Genomic DNA, 15,751 nt, shown 5'->3' on the forward strand with positions numbered 1-15,751 from the left:
GTTCGTAATCCAAAAGGACATTGCCTCCTATCCCATGACTTTTTAGTTTTCTTAGAAGCCTATCATGAGGGACTTTGTGAAACGCCTTCTGAAAATTCAAATTCACCACATCTACCGGTTTACCTTTGTCCATATGTTTATTCAACCTTTCAAAAAAAATGATGATTTGTGAGACAAGACTTCCCTTAGATAAACCCATGATGGCTGTGTCCCATTAAACCAGGACTATCTAAATGTTCTGTGAATTTATTGTTTATAACAGTTTCCACGATTTTTCCCAGCACTGAAGTCAGGCTCATTGGTCTATAGTTTCTTGGATCACCCCGGAGCCCTTTTTAAATATAGGAGTTACATTGGCCACCTTCCAGTCTTCAGGTACAACAGATGATTTTAATGATAGGTTACAAATTATAGAGACGGCAGAAAAAGACCAGATGTTCCCTTGAGTTTGCCCTGATTTGAATCTCAGACCTATAGTCTGGGCCCTTTCATTGTCTCTAGGGTTTAACTAACTATTAACCCTATGCTTCTTGTTTTAGATCCATTACAGGATTCACAGAGTTTAACCCATTCTCTGTTAACTTCTTTGCAATTTCTCCTTTTGCTTTCACCCTATTTTACTGCTCCTCCTTTCCTTTTGGAAATTCCTGGAATTAATTCCTTAAGGATCCAAGTATTGGAAATGCTGGGATTATTTCCTTAGGGATCCATGTAGCCTATCCCATGCCTTTTTAAATTCCTCTACAGTCTTTTTCCTCACATTTCCTCCGGCAGGGCATACCAAGCATCCACCACCCTCTCCGTGAAGGAGCATAGTCTATGTCACCATTCACTATTATAAACTAACTCTCCCATCTTACTTCTTAGACTTCTGGCATTAGCATACAGACATTTCAAAGTGTGCTTTTTGTTTGTATTAACATTCCTCTTTTCAGTTAAAAGGGAAAATTTGGAATCTTTTAGCTCTGATGATTCTTTACTTATAGGCGAATGTACTACATTTCTTATTATTGGAACCCCTCTGTTAGGATGCCCTAACTAATGTTTTTAGTAGCCTTCAAAGATACTTCCCTCTGAACTATGCACTGCTGAGTGAGTCGGCTTTCCCCCTTGTTCTAGTTAAAAGCTGCACTATCTCCTTTTTAAACATTAGTGTCAGCATCCTGGTTCCACCCTGGTTAAGATGGAGCCCATTCCTTTGGAAAAGACTCCCCCTTCCCCAAAAGGTTCCTCAGTTCTTTACAAAACTGAATCCCTCTTCCTTACACCATCGTCTCATCCATGCATTGAGACTCTGGAGCTCTGCCTGCTTCTGGGGACCTGGGCAAGGAACAGGGAGCGCTATCCTGGAGGTTCTAGACTTTAGCTTTCTACCTAAGAGTCTAAATTTGGTTTCCAGAACCTCCCTCCCATATATTCCTATGTTGTTTGTGCCCACATGTACCATGACAGCCAGCTTCTACCCAGCACTGTCTGAAATCTTATCTAGGTGCCACATGAGGTCCACCATCTTCGCACCCGGTAGGCATGTTACCAGGCGATCCTCATGCCCACCAACCATCCAGCTACCTACATTCCTAATAACTGAATCACCAACTATGACGGCCGACCTAACCCTTCCCTCCTGGGCAGTATCCCTGGGAGACACCTCCTCAGTGCGAGAGGACAATGCATTACACCTGGAGAGCAGTCTTTGCTACAGGATCATTGCTTGCTGCACCAGGTTGATGCACTCCAATCAGGAGATCTCACTCCTCCAAGGCAGCATCAGGGCTGCCAGACTGGAATTAGGACTTGGCTACTATGTCCCTGAAGGTCTCATCTATATACCTGTCGGCCTCAGCATCTCCAGGACTGCCATTCTAGCCTCCAGAGATCGTACTCATTCTTTGAGAGACAGGAGCTCTTTGCACTGGGGGCACACATAAAACCTCACCAGCGGGAATCAGCATCAGTACTGACAATGGCTCCAACATGGTCAGTGCCAGTGCCAGTCCCAGTTCCCTTAATGCTGATGCATTGAAGCCTTGCAGCACTGTCTCCAAGGTCCACTGGATATTCCTATCCAACTGCTCCTCAAAAACAATTGATGCCAACACCAAGTGGGAAGCAGGAGAGGTTGCCATGTCCTCCTTGAAACAGAGATATATTAGTGGTTGACACCAGGACCTGTGGAGGTTGTCACGAATCCCAGGATTTTTGATGGGCAGCTCTCCTCACCATGGGTGTGTTTTGAGGGGGAGGGGTTCTTAGCAGTTGCAAGACTGTCCCCACTCCCAGGATAGCACATCAATGGAGACTGATGCCGATTCTGTTTTGGTTTAACTCTATGCCTGGCATCAGAACTCCACGATGCTGATGTTGAAGACGCTGAATCTTTCACTGTCTTAGATTGGAAAGAGTCAGATAATAGCTTTTCCCTGAGCTCCCTATCAGCCCTTGGCACCAAGGGAACTTATGGCTTCCCAATGCTGATGATGCTTATTCCAGCAGTGCAGTTCCAAGGTTCTCTGATGTCTATGCCAGTGGATCTGAGTTCTGATGTCAGAAAAGCTTCAGGAGCATTGCCCTTTCAGGATCATGATCGCACAATTGTGACACCCTAGGACATCATGGGATGCCCCCAGGCCCAGGACCTATCATGAGGATCAGTGATAGACATGACTCTGGTACACCAGAGGCATTTCTGGTACCAGACAGACATGTTCAACTGAAAAATAAGATAAGCAAAATCAAACTCGGTGGTGGTGATCAATACCCACCAAGCACTGATAGCATGCTGACCTGGCCCAGAGACAATGAAGAGTTAGACGCCCAAATCTTTTTCCAAACTTTATTATGGTGGAGAGGTATAAATTCTTAATGCCCGACTCTGGCTGAGTTTCGCCGTTAATAAACGGCTGCCTCAGGGGCTCGATCTAGTTAGATGGACCCGGAGTGTGACATTCACAATATTATGTTGCATACTCATATATTCCGCTATATTGATCCTTATTCATACTAATGAAATGCATGACCTCATTAACACGATGTGTTTGTCAGAACACCAACTCAAACATCAGATTATTACTCAACTGCGGTCAGTTATACTTGGACTCCGTGTCAGAGCGTTCGTCCCCACTTCAACTTGTAATCATGAGAACCATGAAATGGGAAAGATATTTTGAGAATAAGTCAGTATAGCTGATTTATGGAATATTCTTCCCCCTAAATCTCTCACAAGGTTTCTTTTATTGTTTTACCCAATGAAATACAGTATATTTATTGGAACTTGGAACCAAAGTACTGGCCCAACAGAAGACATACCATAAACAACTTTTTGAGACCAGCTGAAAAGCTGAAAGAAACAAGTCTTCATATTTAGAGAATATTGTAGAGTGGGAATTCCCACTGTAGGAGAATATCAAGCAGTGGCCAGTGGAGATTGGCATTAATCAGTACCAACTAATAGATTAAGGTAACACCCTCATTAGGATTCAGCAGATATTAACGGCTCCTACGAGTTATGAATCCTGTGTTTTGATTTAGTCTATTTTTTTAAATGTAATAGATAAATAATTTCAGTTCTGTCATCCTCTCATGCAATTTTTAAATGATCTTTGTAGATTAAACAGTTAAGTGGATTTCATTTTGTTTTGAAATTCGATTTTTTTGATAAGGCTCAACATCAAGTTCATAAACAGAAGTCGAAGATAGCATGTAAGGTTGGAAGAATTATTTCAGATGTGTTGGTGTTCAGGTCATACTAGTGGGTCATGCTAGCTTAGAGATGCCTATGGTAAATTATTAGATATCTTCTAGTCTATCCATCTTAAATTCAGTGGAAAAAACAAATCATATTGAGGGCCTAAATAGCCAAATCTTAAACTGTGCAATATATGACCTGATATTTTACCCAGTGACACCGTGCAAACTTACCATGTCTCCTGTTGAAGGTGTCCCAGATTCCAGAGCTGCAGCAAACCTGGGCTAATGTGGGTTCTGTCTATATTGTGCTTATCATCCATTCCCCTGTTGCAGTACAAGGCAACATACTGACAGGAAGCAGAGCCCTCAGGAGTGGGACACCATTCCATGGCCCACACTGGACCTCCAACGAAGAAAGTACTGTCCCACCTCTGTTCGTGAGGCTGAAGTGAATTAAACCTGAAATACGTAAAACAGCAGAGCGCACGTAAGGCACAGACAAGCCCTTCTTAAATATTTCTAATGTCTTTCAGTAAACAGGTCTGCTAAGTTTTAAAGCCCTGAAAGCTTGTGCACCTCCTGCTCTAGTAATTTGCTATACTTCTTTTCAGTCCCTTAAATGTCAAGTCTCAACTTCATTCATTTTCTGTTATTGATTCCCCTTCTCCTCTCCAACATGTGACAATAGTTTTACTCCATCCTACCTTGCTTTTACATCCTATCCCTATTATTTCTGCTGCTGTAGTCTGAAGCATTTCTGTAGCTCCCAGAATCCTCTGCAAAGAGTAACTGAGATAGTAAAAACAGCCCACTGCAGGACTCAAATGAAATAAAGTGTTAAAATATTTCTTAATGGTATCAGATCTGTGCCAAAATCATGGAATTGTTCAAACTGTTTCTGTAATTGTAGTATATCAACACAAATGTGCCTTATTAATCAAACTAATTTCTTTTATCTAATATTACTGCCCCTACTCATAGCTGCAAAATACCTGGAAAAAAGGAGACCTCTATCCTTTACTACTCTGGGATGGCTAGAAATTAGAGACAAACAACCTGCAGAACATCTGATTACCTCTCCTGGGAAATGAGCGGGGAAGCAAATGTATGAACAGCTCTGATGCTGTAGCTCTAGGATTCATAACTCCCCAGTTTTTCCATTTCCCAGCATATAACTGATACAGAATTAAGTTGGCCAACCCTTACCCTCTCATATGATCACATTGCCAGACCAGCCTTCTCAATGAAAGATCCACAGGATTCCAGAGTTTTGTGGGAGCCAAATTGGGGGGGGGGGGGGGGGGGGGGGGGGGTGTCACAGAATTAGGACCTGCCATCTATAATATTTCAGACATAAGGGCAAGTTTGCTTATCATGAGCTGTGTTTTCCTACAGATAGCAGGTTGGATTCGCCATGCAGTCTTGGGTGACGCCATCCGACGGTGCACAGTCTGGAATCTTCTCTAGGTAGCAGAGCTGTAATGCTCTGCTCATGCATGGCAATTCCCACGTGATTGTCTCGATCTGGCTTCCTCAGCTGGTATCAAGAATTGTACATTGTTTAGAGACTGCCAGGGAGGCGGGTGGGTATGATGATTCAAGTGATTTCCCAACAGTCTCGGTTGTTGAACTGAGAATTGTATGAGATAAGGATACCATGGTTGTCTTGGCCAAGCTGGTGCTATGAGAATCATATCTGATTTGTCCTGAATACATTTCTGTACCATCCGCGCAATGAGTGGAATTGATGGAAAGGTGTACAGCAGACTTTTGAATCACAATAGGAGAAGTGTGCCTGCGATTTTCTCCTTGGGCTGGGCAGAAGTGAGCAAAACCTCTATAGTTTTATATTCTGCTCTGTTGCAAACAGGTCTATGAGCATGGCTTCCTCTGGGCATAGTACGGCCTTCGATAGTGCTGAAAAAGCGCCTGGATGCCGTCTGGGTATCTGAAAGGGCCGACAGACATTGAACTGCTACGTTCTGCTCCTTGAGTTGGGTTACTGTGTCTTTCAGCTTCTTTCCGAACAGATTATCTCCCAAACATGGAAGGTTGGCACGCTTGTCATGCACATCTTCCCTGATGGAACTAGAATGAAGCCAGGCTATTCTGTCGTGCTGTGTCAGCCTGGGCAGCTGTGATGCATCTCGGCCCCGACCCTCTGTTAGCGCTTCTGATCACTTAACGGGTCTTTCCCCCAAACTGGATTTTGGCCTTTTAGGTGGTTCAGCGACCTTGGCCTCCGGGAACAGTGGATGCTTCATACCTCTGGGCTCTACCGAAGAGGCCCTTCTGGTGACATCGAGAGGAGTGGTGTTCGGGCCCGGCAACGAGTGGTCAGAGCGCTTCAACAAGGGTGCATAGCTCTCTGAAAGAGGGACACTCTTCTGGTCTTGAAGGCCCGCTATCTTTGCCACCCTCTGTCTCCTCGCCCTAGGAGACATGTAGACACAGTTTCTGCAGGCTGCCTGGTCATGATCAGGACCTAGGCAGATGTAGCAATAGTTGTGATTGTCAGTGACGGACATTATCTGTCTGCACTGACTATACCTGAAGCCTGATTTTTTTCAGATGTTAGCAGGTACAGCAGATTCAAAACTTTGACTCAAGACTACACTATGTCTCCTGACGTCACCCAGAACAGCATTGGCTAATTCAGACTGCTTACTGATGAAAAATCACCTCTCTCCACTACGATCCATCCAAAATTCAGCTACACGTCTTATCTTTCGCCATACAACCCTTCTCAAGTCACTACATTGGCTTCCTATCTATTTCCACATATAGTACAAGCTCCTTTTACTCGCCTACAAAAGCCTTCACTTTGGAGCTCCTCACTTCCTCTCCTCTCATCTCTTGATACACCCCCTCCTTTCTTTCCATCAGGCAAGTTGCTCCTATTTCTGCCTTCCTCCTCTACCACCAACTCCATGCTTTCTACCTGGCTGCATCATATGCTTGAAATAGACTTCTTGAGTTGGTCTGTAATGCTCCCTTCTCTTGCCTTATTCAAATCCAGCCTAAAAACCCACCTTTTTGAGGTTGCTTTTAAATCTTAACCCAATTATCCCATGTACAGGCTTATTGATTTTAACAGTTTTCTTCCTTAAAAATTAAATTCACAAAGTCTGTTTTGCCCAAATAACACTATTGAAGTGATAAGTAGTAGTAATAGTTTTCTTCCTCCTTGTGTCTTCTTCCTGACTGATCTCTTTCTCCATTCCTCACCCTCATTCTCCATTCTCTCAGGATTCCTCTTCCCTCTCCCCCAATCTAGGGTCTTCACCACTCCCTTTACCACCCATTAGCAGTCCTTTTTCCCTTTTCAGCCATCAGCTCCCTTTTAGCTTTACAGTCCCTTCCTCTTCCTCAGACATCCTCTGTTTGTCCCGTGTTTCCTTGAATTCTCAACGGGAGATCTGGATGGGTAGATTAGATGGGTCATGTGATCTTCATCTGCCTTTGTATTCTATGTTTCAATACCCCATCTTCTTGCCCTTGTCCCCTCACCTATCCAATTTCCTCTTCCTCAGTTCCCAGCTTTCCTTCTCTTCTCACAATTCGAGTCATTTCACCACCTCCTCTCTTCCCCTCCATCCTGGGTGCTCCTTCCCTCTCCATTACACTGCTCCTTATCTGAGATCCTCTCTCTCTTCTTCCTCCCTCAAGTTTCTGGTGCTCCCTCTTTTCTTTCTCCTGCTCCCTCCCTATTCCTGGGTTTTCCCTCTCTCTGCCTCCTTTCCTCCATTCCTGACCCCATCCTAGGCTTGGTCTCCTCGCTCTACATGCCCCCCTCCTCTCCCAGGATATGTGGTTTGCTCTATTCCCCACTTTTGGCTGGGAGAAACAGTGAAGTCTAATTACACATCAGCTTCCTATGTCCCCCTCCCCATTATTCACTATTTGTACTGTTTCACTCCCTTATCTCTTTACCCCCTTTCAGCATGCACCCTTCTTCTCTCCTCATAAATCATTCTCCAGGCAACTCATTTCTTCCATCTCAGCTGAAGCAGAAAAAGCACAGCAGAGAAAAGCCCTGTAACTCCAGGAGTAGATGGGAGGAAGGGGTGCATAAGAAGAAAGGGGTTGGAGCAGGAAGCAGATGCTCTCATCTACTCTGTGTGGTCTTCTGCCCCTCCCCAGATGCCATGGAGATAGGAGGGCAGGGCTGGAGCAGCAAGAAAGATTTGGAGCACTGTACAATATAGTCAGGGCTGGAGGAAAGATCTAGATATTCTAATAGGTAAGATATGATCTGCTCACTGCACAAAGAGTACCTGTTTATTCTGTAGTAGGCTTCATCTTCTTTGATCCCTTCCCGCCGAATAGTAAACAAAGGAGACTTTGCTTCCTGTGGTAAGTATTTAGAAGATTCACTGGAAGAAGAGAAAAGCTTTTCTAAATAATAATCAAAAATCCAAAAACTTCAACCAACAATTTAATGATTTACATAGAAACATGACAGAAAAAGACTGTAGAGGCTATCTAGTCTGCTGACAATATGATACTGTTACTTGACAGATGGACAAGTGCTTGATTGATGATGACTATTAAAATGCTCCTAAACCAGAGGGATGCATAGAACTGGATACACCAGTACTCCTTGGGTCATCTTTTTCACTCATCACCTTATATCCATTATAATTATACACGTTTTCATTAGCTCCTAGCTTCCCACCCTGAGCAAATAGAACTGCATCTCAACTCATTTGAAATGTGATCTGCAGCTGAGTGTAATGTCTGCCAAGCTGTGACTGTTTAACATCCTTGCACAATGAAAAAAAATTAAATTTTACCTGATAATTTCTCTCGTTCATTTCTGCTACACCAGTCCAAAATGATTGGATTTAATCTCTTTCAGCTGATGGAGGTAGAGCACTAGCTTTTGCTTTTTTTTTTTTTTTTTTTTAATCACTACCTCTACTTAAACTAGGTGCAGAATGTGTAAGTCAGTATATTGACAAAGCCAATTAAAAACTTAAGTTCTATACCAACTATGAAACTGTATATACATGTTTTTGTATAAATGCAAAAGATTTTACTTTGAGAATTTCCTCTGAAATAACTTTTTATATTTTACTTTCTAGGTGGGTTTCTGGACTTGTATAGCAGAAATAAAGAATAAAAATATCAGGTAAGATTTAATATTCTTTTCCTTATCTTTGATCACTAACTATGTTACCGAACCTTATGGCACTTTTGTAATCGGACAAATTGCAGCATTATTACTTTTATGTTTATTTATTTATAGGGTTTTATATACCGTTATTCGGTAGAGCCATCATAACGGTTTACAAATCTTCAATTATCATCCAACATATGCAATTATCTTACAATCAAATGGAGTTAACATAGTAGTTGGGAACAGTAGGGTTTTGTGAACAATCAACATATTTTCTTAGTCATTGAATAACAGAATATTGCAGAGAACATTTTCAAAGAACTTAACGGATCAAGGGAGTGAGCAGAAAGGGGTAGAAAAGGAGGGTACATCAGGAGAGCATGAAGGAGGAGGATTATGCTTGCAAATTCTGTTGAGTGCTGGGATGATCAGGTGTCAGATAGTTAGAATAGAGTTTGTGGAATAAAAATGTTTTTAGGTCTTTTTAAAATGTTTTTTTGGTGTTCCAAGTTTTGGTGTTCCAAGTTTTGGGGGAAGCAATGGAAAATGCTCTCTCGCATAGTTGAAAGATGAGCGCTCTTAAGATGGGGATGTTTAGGAATCCTGTGTTGTTGGAGCGTAGGTTTCTTTGTGGGTTTTGGGGGGTAATGTTTAAGCCTTTTAGTCCATGAAGATCATCATTTAAGATTTTATGAATGATGGTCATAGATTTGTAGGTAATTCGTGCAGAAATAGGAAGCCAGTGAAGAGAGGTTAAAATGGGTGTAATGTGTTAGTTTCTTTTTTTTCCGGTAAGGATTCTGGCAGCTGAGTTCTGCAGTATTTGGAGTGGTTTGAGGGATGATGAAGGGATTCCAATAAGTAATGAGTTGCAGTAATCGAAGGTGGAGAAAATAAGCAGTTGGAGGACGGTTCTGAAGTCAGAAGGGTTGAGAAATGGCTTTGTGTGTCTTAGGGTTAGTAGCTTGTGGTATCCTTCTTTCGTTTTATTTACAATGTGGGGTTTGAAAGAGTTCAGCATCGATGGTAACTCCAAGGTTCCTGGTATGGGTGGTAGGGATTATCGTTGTCATTTGTTTATCTAGGATTGTCAGGTGTGGCGGAGTTGGATTGAGTTTATCCATGAGTATGATTTCAGTTTTGTCGAAGTTGATTATGAGTTTCAGGGAGTTTAGTAAGTGCTTGATTGAGATAAGTAGATCTGATGTTTTTTTGTATGCGTTTTCAATTGAGTTTTGTATGGGAATTAGAAGCTGAATGTCATCAGCGTAGAGGAAATGTGAGATTCCATGATCTTTTAGTAGTTGGCAGATGGGTAGGAGGTAAATGTTGAAGAGGGTAGCGGATAAGGCTGAACCTTGTGGAACTCCAGTTTTGAGGTCAATCATTTTTGATGGGGTGTTGTTGATCACTACTTGGTATGAACGATCAGAGAGGTAGGACGAGAACCACTGTAATGTAGTACCAGAAAGGCCAATGTTTGACAGTCGTTCTAACAGTATATTGCGGTTTACTGTGTCAAAAGCGGCTGATAGGTCAAGGAGTATGAGTAGGTATTTTTCACCTTTGTCAAAGCCTCTGATGATAATGTCATTTAGGGAGATGAGGAGAGATTCTGTATTTAGGTTTTTTCTAAATCCATATTAGGATGGATGTAGGATGTTGTTTGTCTCCAGATAATCATTTGGTTGAGTGTGTACAACTTTTTCAATGGTTTTGGCCAGAAATGAAAGGTTTGATATAGGGTGGTAGTTGGTGAGGATTTCTGGATCTAGGTTGTTCTTTTTGAGGATTGGTTTGATGATAGCAGATTTGAGGCATTTGGGGTAGTAGCCTTCAGTCAATGATAAGTTGACGATTTTGGTGATGGTTTTAGAAATGGTTGGTTTGATTGTTTTGAGGGAGGTTATTGGGATGGTGTCCAGTGGATGGTTGGCTGGGTTCATTTTGTTTATTATAGTTCTAATTTCAAGAGTGGAGGAGATATCAAAGTTTGACCAGGATGAAGTTATCATGCTGTTGAGTTTGATGTTCTGGTTGTTGTTGGTTGTGTTGGATTGGATGAGATGAGCTATTTTGTTGTTGAAGAAGTCCGCAAAGTCATCACTTCCATGTTTGGTGCATGTAGAATCTTGGGTGGTTTTGGTAAGTTTTTGAACTATTGTGAATAGCATTCTGGGGTTATGATGAAATTTGGAGAGTTTATTGGGGACAAAATTCTTTTTTGCATTGTTGATGATATTTTTGTATTGAGTAAGGTTGTTCCGATAGTTATTTAGTGTGGTAGGGTTTTTGTTTTTCCGCCATTCTCTTTCTTTTTTTCTGAGTAGACGTTTGGCAGTTCTGATATTTTCATTGTACCACTGGTTGTTGTGTTTGGACTGTTGTTTATATTTTGTAATGGAGGGATTAATGTTGTCTGCTACTTTTTTTGTGATATTTAGCCATGATAAGATAGCATTATCGGCATTAGATAGGTTGATGTTTATTAGTTCTGATTGAAGAGTTTTTTGTAGGAGATCTGTGTTAAATGGTGGATGGTAAGATATTACTTTTGGGGTGCTTTGAGGCGTTTTTAGGTTGAGGTTGGCGAGTAGTTCAGCTTGGATTAGGTGATGGTCAGACCAAGGTATTTCTTTAGTGTGAGTAGAGAAAGATTTCCAAATTTCAGTATTGATAAAGATGAGGTCAATTGTGTGGCCTGCTTTGTGAGTTGGAGATTGGATTATTTGTTTAAGATTTAGAGCTGAAAGTGCATCAATGATCGTTTGGTAGGTTTTAGATTGGGAGGGTAAGTTGAAGTGTATATTGAAGTCGCCAAGTAAGATGATGGGTTTGTTGAGGGAGATGTTATTTATTAGAAATTCAATTAGAGGTGAGCAGTTTTTCTCAAGTGCTCCTGGTAGAGAGTAGACGATGCATATCTGAAGTTTTGGTGAGTCATATATAGCAATTTCAAAAGGTGGAGGAATGGTAGATGGACGAAGTTTTAGCTGAAGGGTTTTTTTTTAGATATAAGCATTAGGCCACCTCCTTTTTTATTTTTTCTGGGAATTGAAGAGATGTTGTAGTTCTGGTTGGATAGTTGGTTTATTAGGACGGAATCTGTGGGTTGTTTTTTTTTTATATTTAATCTTTATTGATTTTTAGTTGTATAACAAAGAAATTTTTCAACATTACATATATTTCACCCAGATTACAATGAAGAAAAAATAAACATTCTCTATCCATTCACACTAAGATGAATAATACAAAGTAATTATACATGTATATCTGGGGACATGTACATTGAACTATTATATTTTAAGAAATATGAGGAGATCAAGGGTGATTATAGCAGAAAAATAAAGAAAATTACAATACAAATATTGTTTACAAGCTTATCTGTGAGTTTCGCCAAAACAATTTACTTAATTCCAGCAACTTTAGGATTCTCTCTAGGATTGCACAAGGGAATCTAGATATTTATGTAATTGCTCCGGGTCTGTAGAGATATACTTTACATCTCCATGGGTTATTAGGCATCGACAAGGAAACCGCAATATAAAACGTTCTCCTCTCTCTACTGCTTCCTTCCTTAATTCTAAGAATTTTTTCCGCTTAATTTGTGTCGTCCTTGCTATGTCGGGAAAAATACGTATTGGCTGACCAAAAAATTTCACATTTTGATATTTAAAATACTGTTTTAATACATTATCTCTCTCTATCCTTGATGAAAATTGGACTATTAACGTTGCTCGTTGGGCAATGTCCATTTCAAATGACTTTTCTAAAAAATTGGTAATGTCCAAAGTATCTTCTTCTTGTAATTCTTGATTTTCTCTCTGTTTAGAATCTCCACTTCCCCGAGCTCGTAACACTTGATAGTAAACAGTTACTATTACTGGGATATTTTCCAATGAAAATTTTAGAATATTTACAAAATAGCTCTTCAACAATTCCAAAGGTGTCTGTAATTTTGTTTTGGGAAAATTCAAAAATCGCAAATTTGCTCTTTTAGATATATTTTCTTGAAATTCCAATTTATTCGGAGTCCTTTTTTCTGATCTTATAAGATTTCCTTGTATTTTCTCTATTTCTTTCACTTTAACTTCCAACATTGTTACTTTTTGTTCAGCCAAATCCACTTTTTCTTCCACTTTGGTAGTTTTATTCATAGCTTTTTTCACAGTTAGCGTCAGTGTATTTATAGATTTTTGCATTACAATCAAGATGTTTTTTTATTTCCTCCAACGAAGGAGCTAAGGTTGCAGTTGTATTAAGAAGAGAAAAATTGCTCATGGCAACTCCTACCTCCGAAAGTCCTTCGCCACTCGACTTTTGTTCTTCCAGGCCCAGCTGTTGGGCCTCCTTTTCTCGGTCCCTGGAGCCCGATTCCTTCAGGCTCTCCGAGGAGAAATTTTTATCTCCTCTCGGGGTACCTTCCTCTGTGTCAGTTGTTCTCCTTGGTGGGTCCGGCACCGCTGGACATCCCGGGCTCAAAGATGTCTCAAAGGTCTGGGGGCTAGGCTGCTGCTCCAGCCCAGCCCCAACGACTCCTGCATCCGGGTCTAAGTTTGGCGTTTGCGCGAAAGCAGCCTCGATCCGCATCTGTTTCAGGGAATCTGGAGTAGAGGTAAGTTCACGCACCCGTGCCTTCCTCTTAGTATGAGGCATATTAAAGTTATATTTCAACAAGAAACTTCGAATAAGGAAAATTTACTAAGAGTCAGGAAGAAAAAATTCTAACGGGTCAGGAGCTGCGATCTGCACACCCTCACAGTCCTTGATTGCAATGAAATCTGGTTTGCAGTCGTTGAGTAGGTCATTGAATAGAGGGATTTTTTTAAATTATTGAGCGAGTATTGATTAGTATGAATGTGCCTTAATGTAAACCGTTGTGACGGTCCCCACCAAACGACGGTACAGAAAAGATTTAAAATAAATAAAAAATCTTTCTGCTACACCAGTCCAGAATGATTGGGAATTACCAAAGCCCAACTACCTGGATAAGATGTTGATAAACCTGCTTTAAGGACTTTTGCTTCAAAAGCTGAGTCCTCTTAATATCCAAACTAATGTTTTGTAAGTGAATGTAAAGTTAACCAAGTGGCTGCTCTACAAATTTCAGTCAGATTTACTATCCCTTTTTCTACCCATAATGCAGCTTGAGCTCTTGTTGAATGTCCTTTGATTTTCTCTGGATCCTTACTATTAGACAATATATAAGCAGAGAATTGTTTCCTTTCCTTTATCCATTTAGATACTGTTGCTTAGAAACTGCTTCACCTCTGCATGGCCCACCAAATAGTATAAACAACTTGTCTGTTTTATGGAAGGAATTTGTTTCTTCTAAATATCAGATTAGAATGCATCGTACATCTAAATACTTCAAAGTTCTATTCTTGCTTTTGCATTCTTCTTTTGAAAATGAAAGTAAAATAATAATACTGGTTTAAATGATAGGCTGAAAAAGTTAAAAAGTGGGACAGGTTATTGTCACCAGAAGGCGGGGTCGTTGGAGTTGAAGTCCAGGAGCAGGGACTAGACACCCTGACCCATGAGATATCTTTGAGCCCTGGTGCCCCATCGACACCAGATCCACCTACGAGAAGAGAAGGAGGAGAATTAAAATTTGATGATTCCCAGATCCTGAGCTTGAACATCTTACCACCTGATGAACAAGGAGTGTTAAGTAATTTGAATCACTCACCCATAGCCTCTGGGTCTCAGTTCTTAAAAAATCAGAAAGAGGACTTGAATACCGTGGTGATATCTAAGGAGAAGGGAACGGAGGGAGTTCGGGGGGAAGAAATGGCTGGGATACCTGTTGTTACATTTAAAACATTTTCATTAGAAGAGATAGGGAACATGATTATCTCTATGCAGAAATCAATTAGTGACTTAGCTACAATGGTACAAGAGGGATTGAGTGTTAATAAAACTCTGCAAACAAAAGTAGAGAAGGTAGAAAATTCAGTGAATAGTCTGAGTATAAAAACTGAAGAGATGGAGAAAATACAATTAAATTTGATTAAATCAGAGAAGATTCATATAGAAAAATTGGAACAAATTGAAAATCAGATTAGAAGAAGTAATCTAAGAGTTCTAAACTTTCCTATAACACATTTACTCTCGCCCCGAGAATTGTTTAAAAGTTATTTAATTAATATATTGAAATACACTGAAATAACTTTGCCAGTGATATCCAGAATATACTATGTCACTCAAGCTAAAAGTAATTATGGTTTAGGAAAACAGAACCAGGATGAGGTGAAAGAGGATATAAATTTATCAGAACTCTTGGAGAAGTCTTCAGATACTGAAATAAAATCAAGAGCTACATTAGTTGTCCAATTTGCAGACATTTCACAAAGAGATATAATTCTTAGATTATATTTTAAACATCAGACTTTAAATTTTCATGGTTATCCTATTAGGATTTTTCCTGATGTGTCCTTAAATACTCAATTAAGAAGAAAAGAATTTCTAGTATTGAGGGAACAAGTTACACAGCGGGGAGCTAAGTTTATCTTACGTTTCCCTTGTAGATGTATTGTTCTCTATCAAAACAATAGATATATTTTTAATCAGGTTGACCAGCTACGAGCTTTCCTGGACTCCTAGTCCTATAGTATCTCCTAGTATAATATGGGGGATTAAGAAAGATATGGATCAGACACATTATCTTTGAGATTTTTCTTTGGTATAGTCTGCTCAAATTTCTGTCCACCAATTTCTGCAATTACTAGTGAATTATTTTTTCTAGAATGCACAGAATGTAAACTATGTTTTTGTTTAAATTTAAATGTAAGTTTCTATACACAAGTTAAGTATACAAACTGTGTATTTCTTTTGTAAAATGGAAAGATTAATAAAAATTATATATAAAAAAAAAAAAAAGTGGGACAGGTTTAATTATTACTGAGTCTGTACAGAATCTTAAGAATGGATCTCTACGTG

General features: G+C 40.2%; 1 protein-coding gene across 3 annotated transcripts in view; it reads right to left on the reverse strand.

Annotated features, from left to right (window-relative positions):
* The window catches only part of GTF3C2 (general transcription factor IIIC subunit 2), a 265,747-nt gene that overhangs the window by 156,048 nt on the left and 93,948 nt on the right, over positions 1 to 15,751 (reverse strand). For all 3 annotated transcript variants that reach the window (XR_003855599.1, XM_029595224.1, XM_029595225.1), the window contains exons 7-8: positions 7,965 to 8,063; positions 3,919 to 4,146 (exon numbers count right to left, since the gene is read on the reverse strand). Coding sequence is in view for 2 of the 3 variants with exons in the window: in XM_029595224.1 (XP_029451084.1) it covers positions 3,919 to 4,146; positions 7,965 to 8,063 (327 nt within the window). In the remaining variant the exon portion in view is untranslated. The remainder of the gene's footprint in view (positions 1 to 3,918; positions 4,147 to 7,964; positions 8,064 to 15,751) is intronic.

The sequence above is a fragment of the Rhinatrema bivittatum genome, chromosome 3 (assembly GCF_901001135.1).
Source record: "Rhinatrema bivittatum chromosome 3, aRhiBiv1.1, whole genome shotgun sequence".
Lineage (NCBI taxonomy): Eukaryota > Metazoa > Chordata > Amphibia > Gymnophiona > Rhinatrematidae > Rhinatrema > Rhinatrema bivittatum.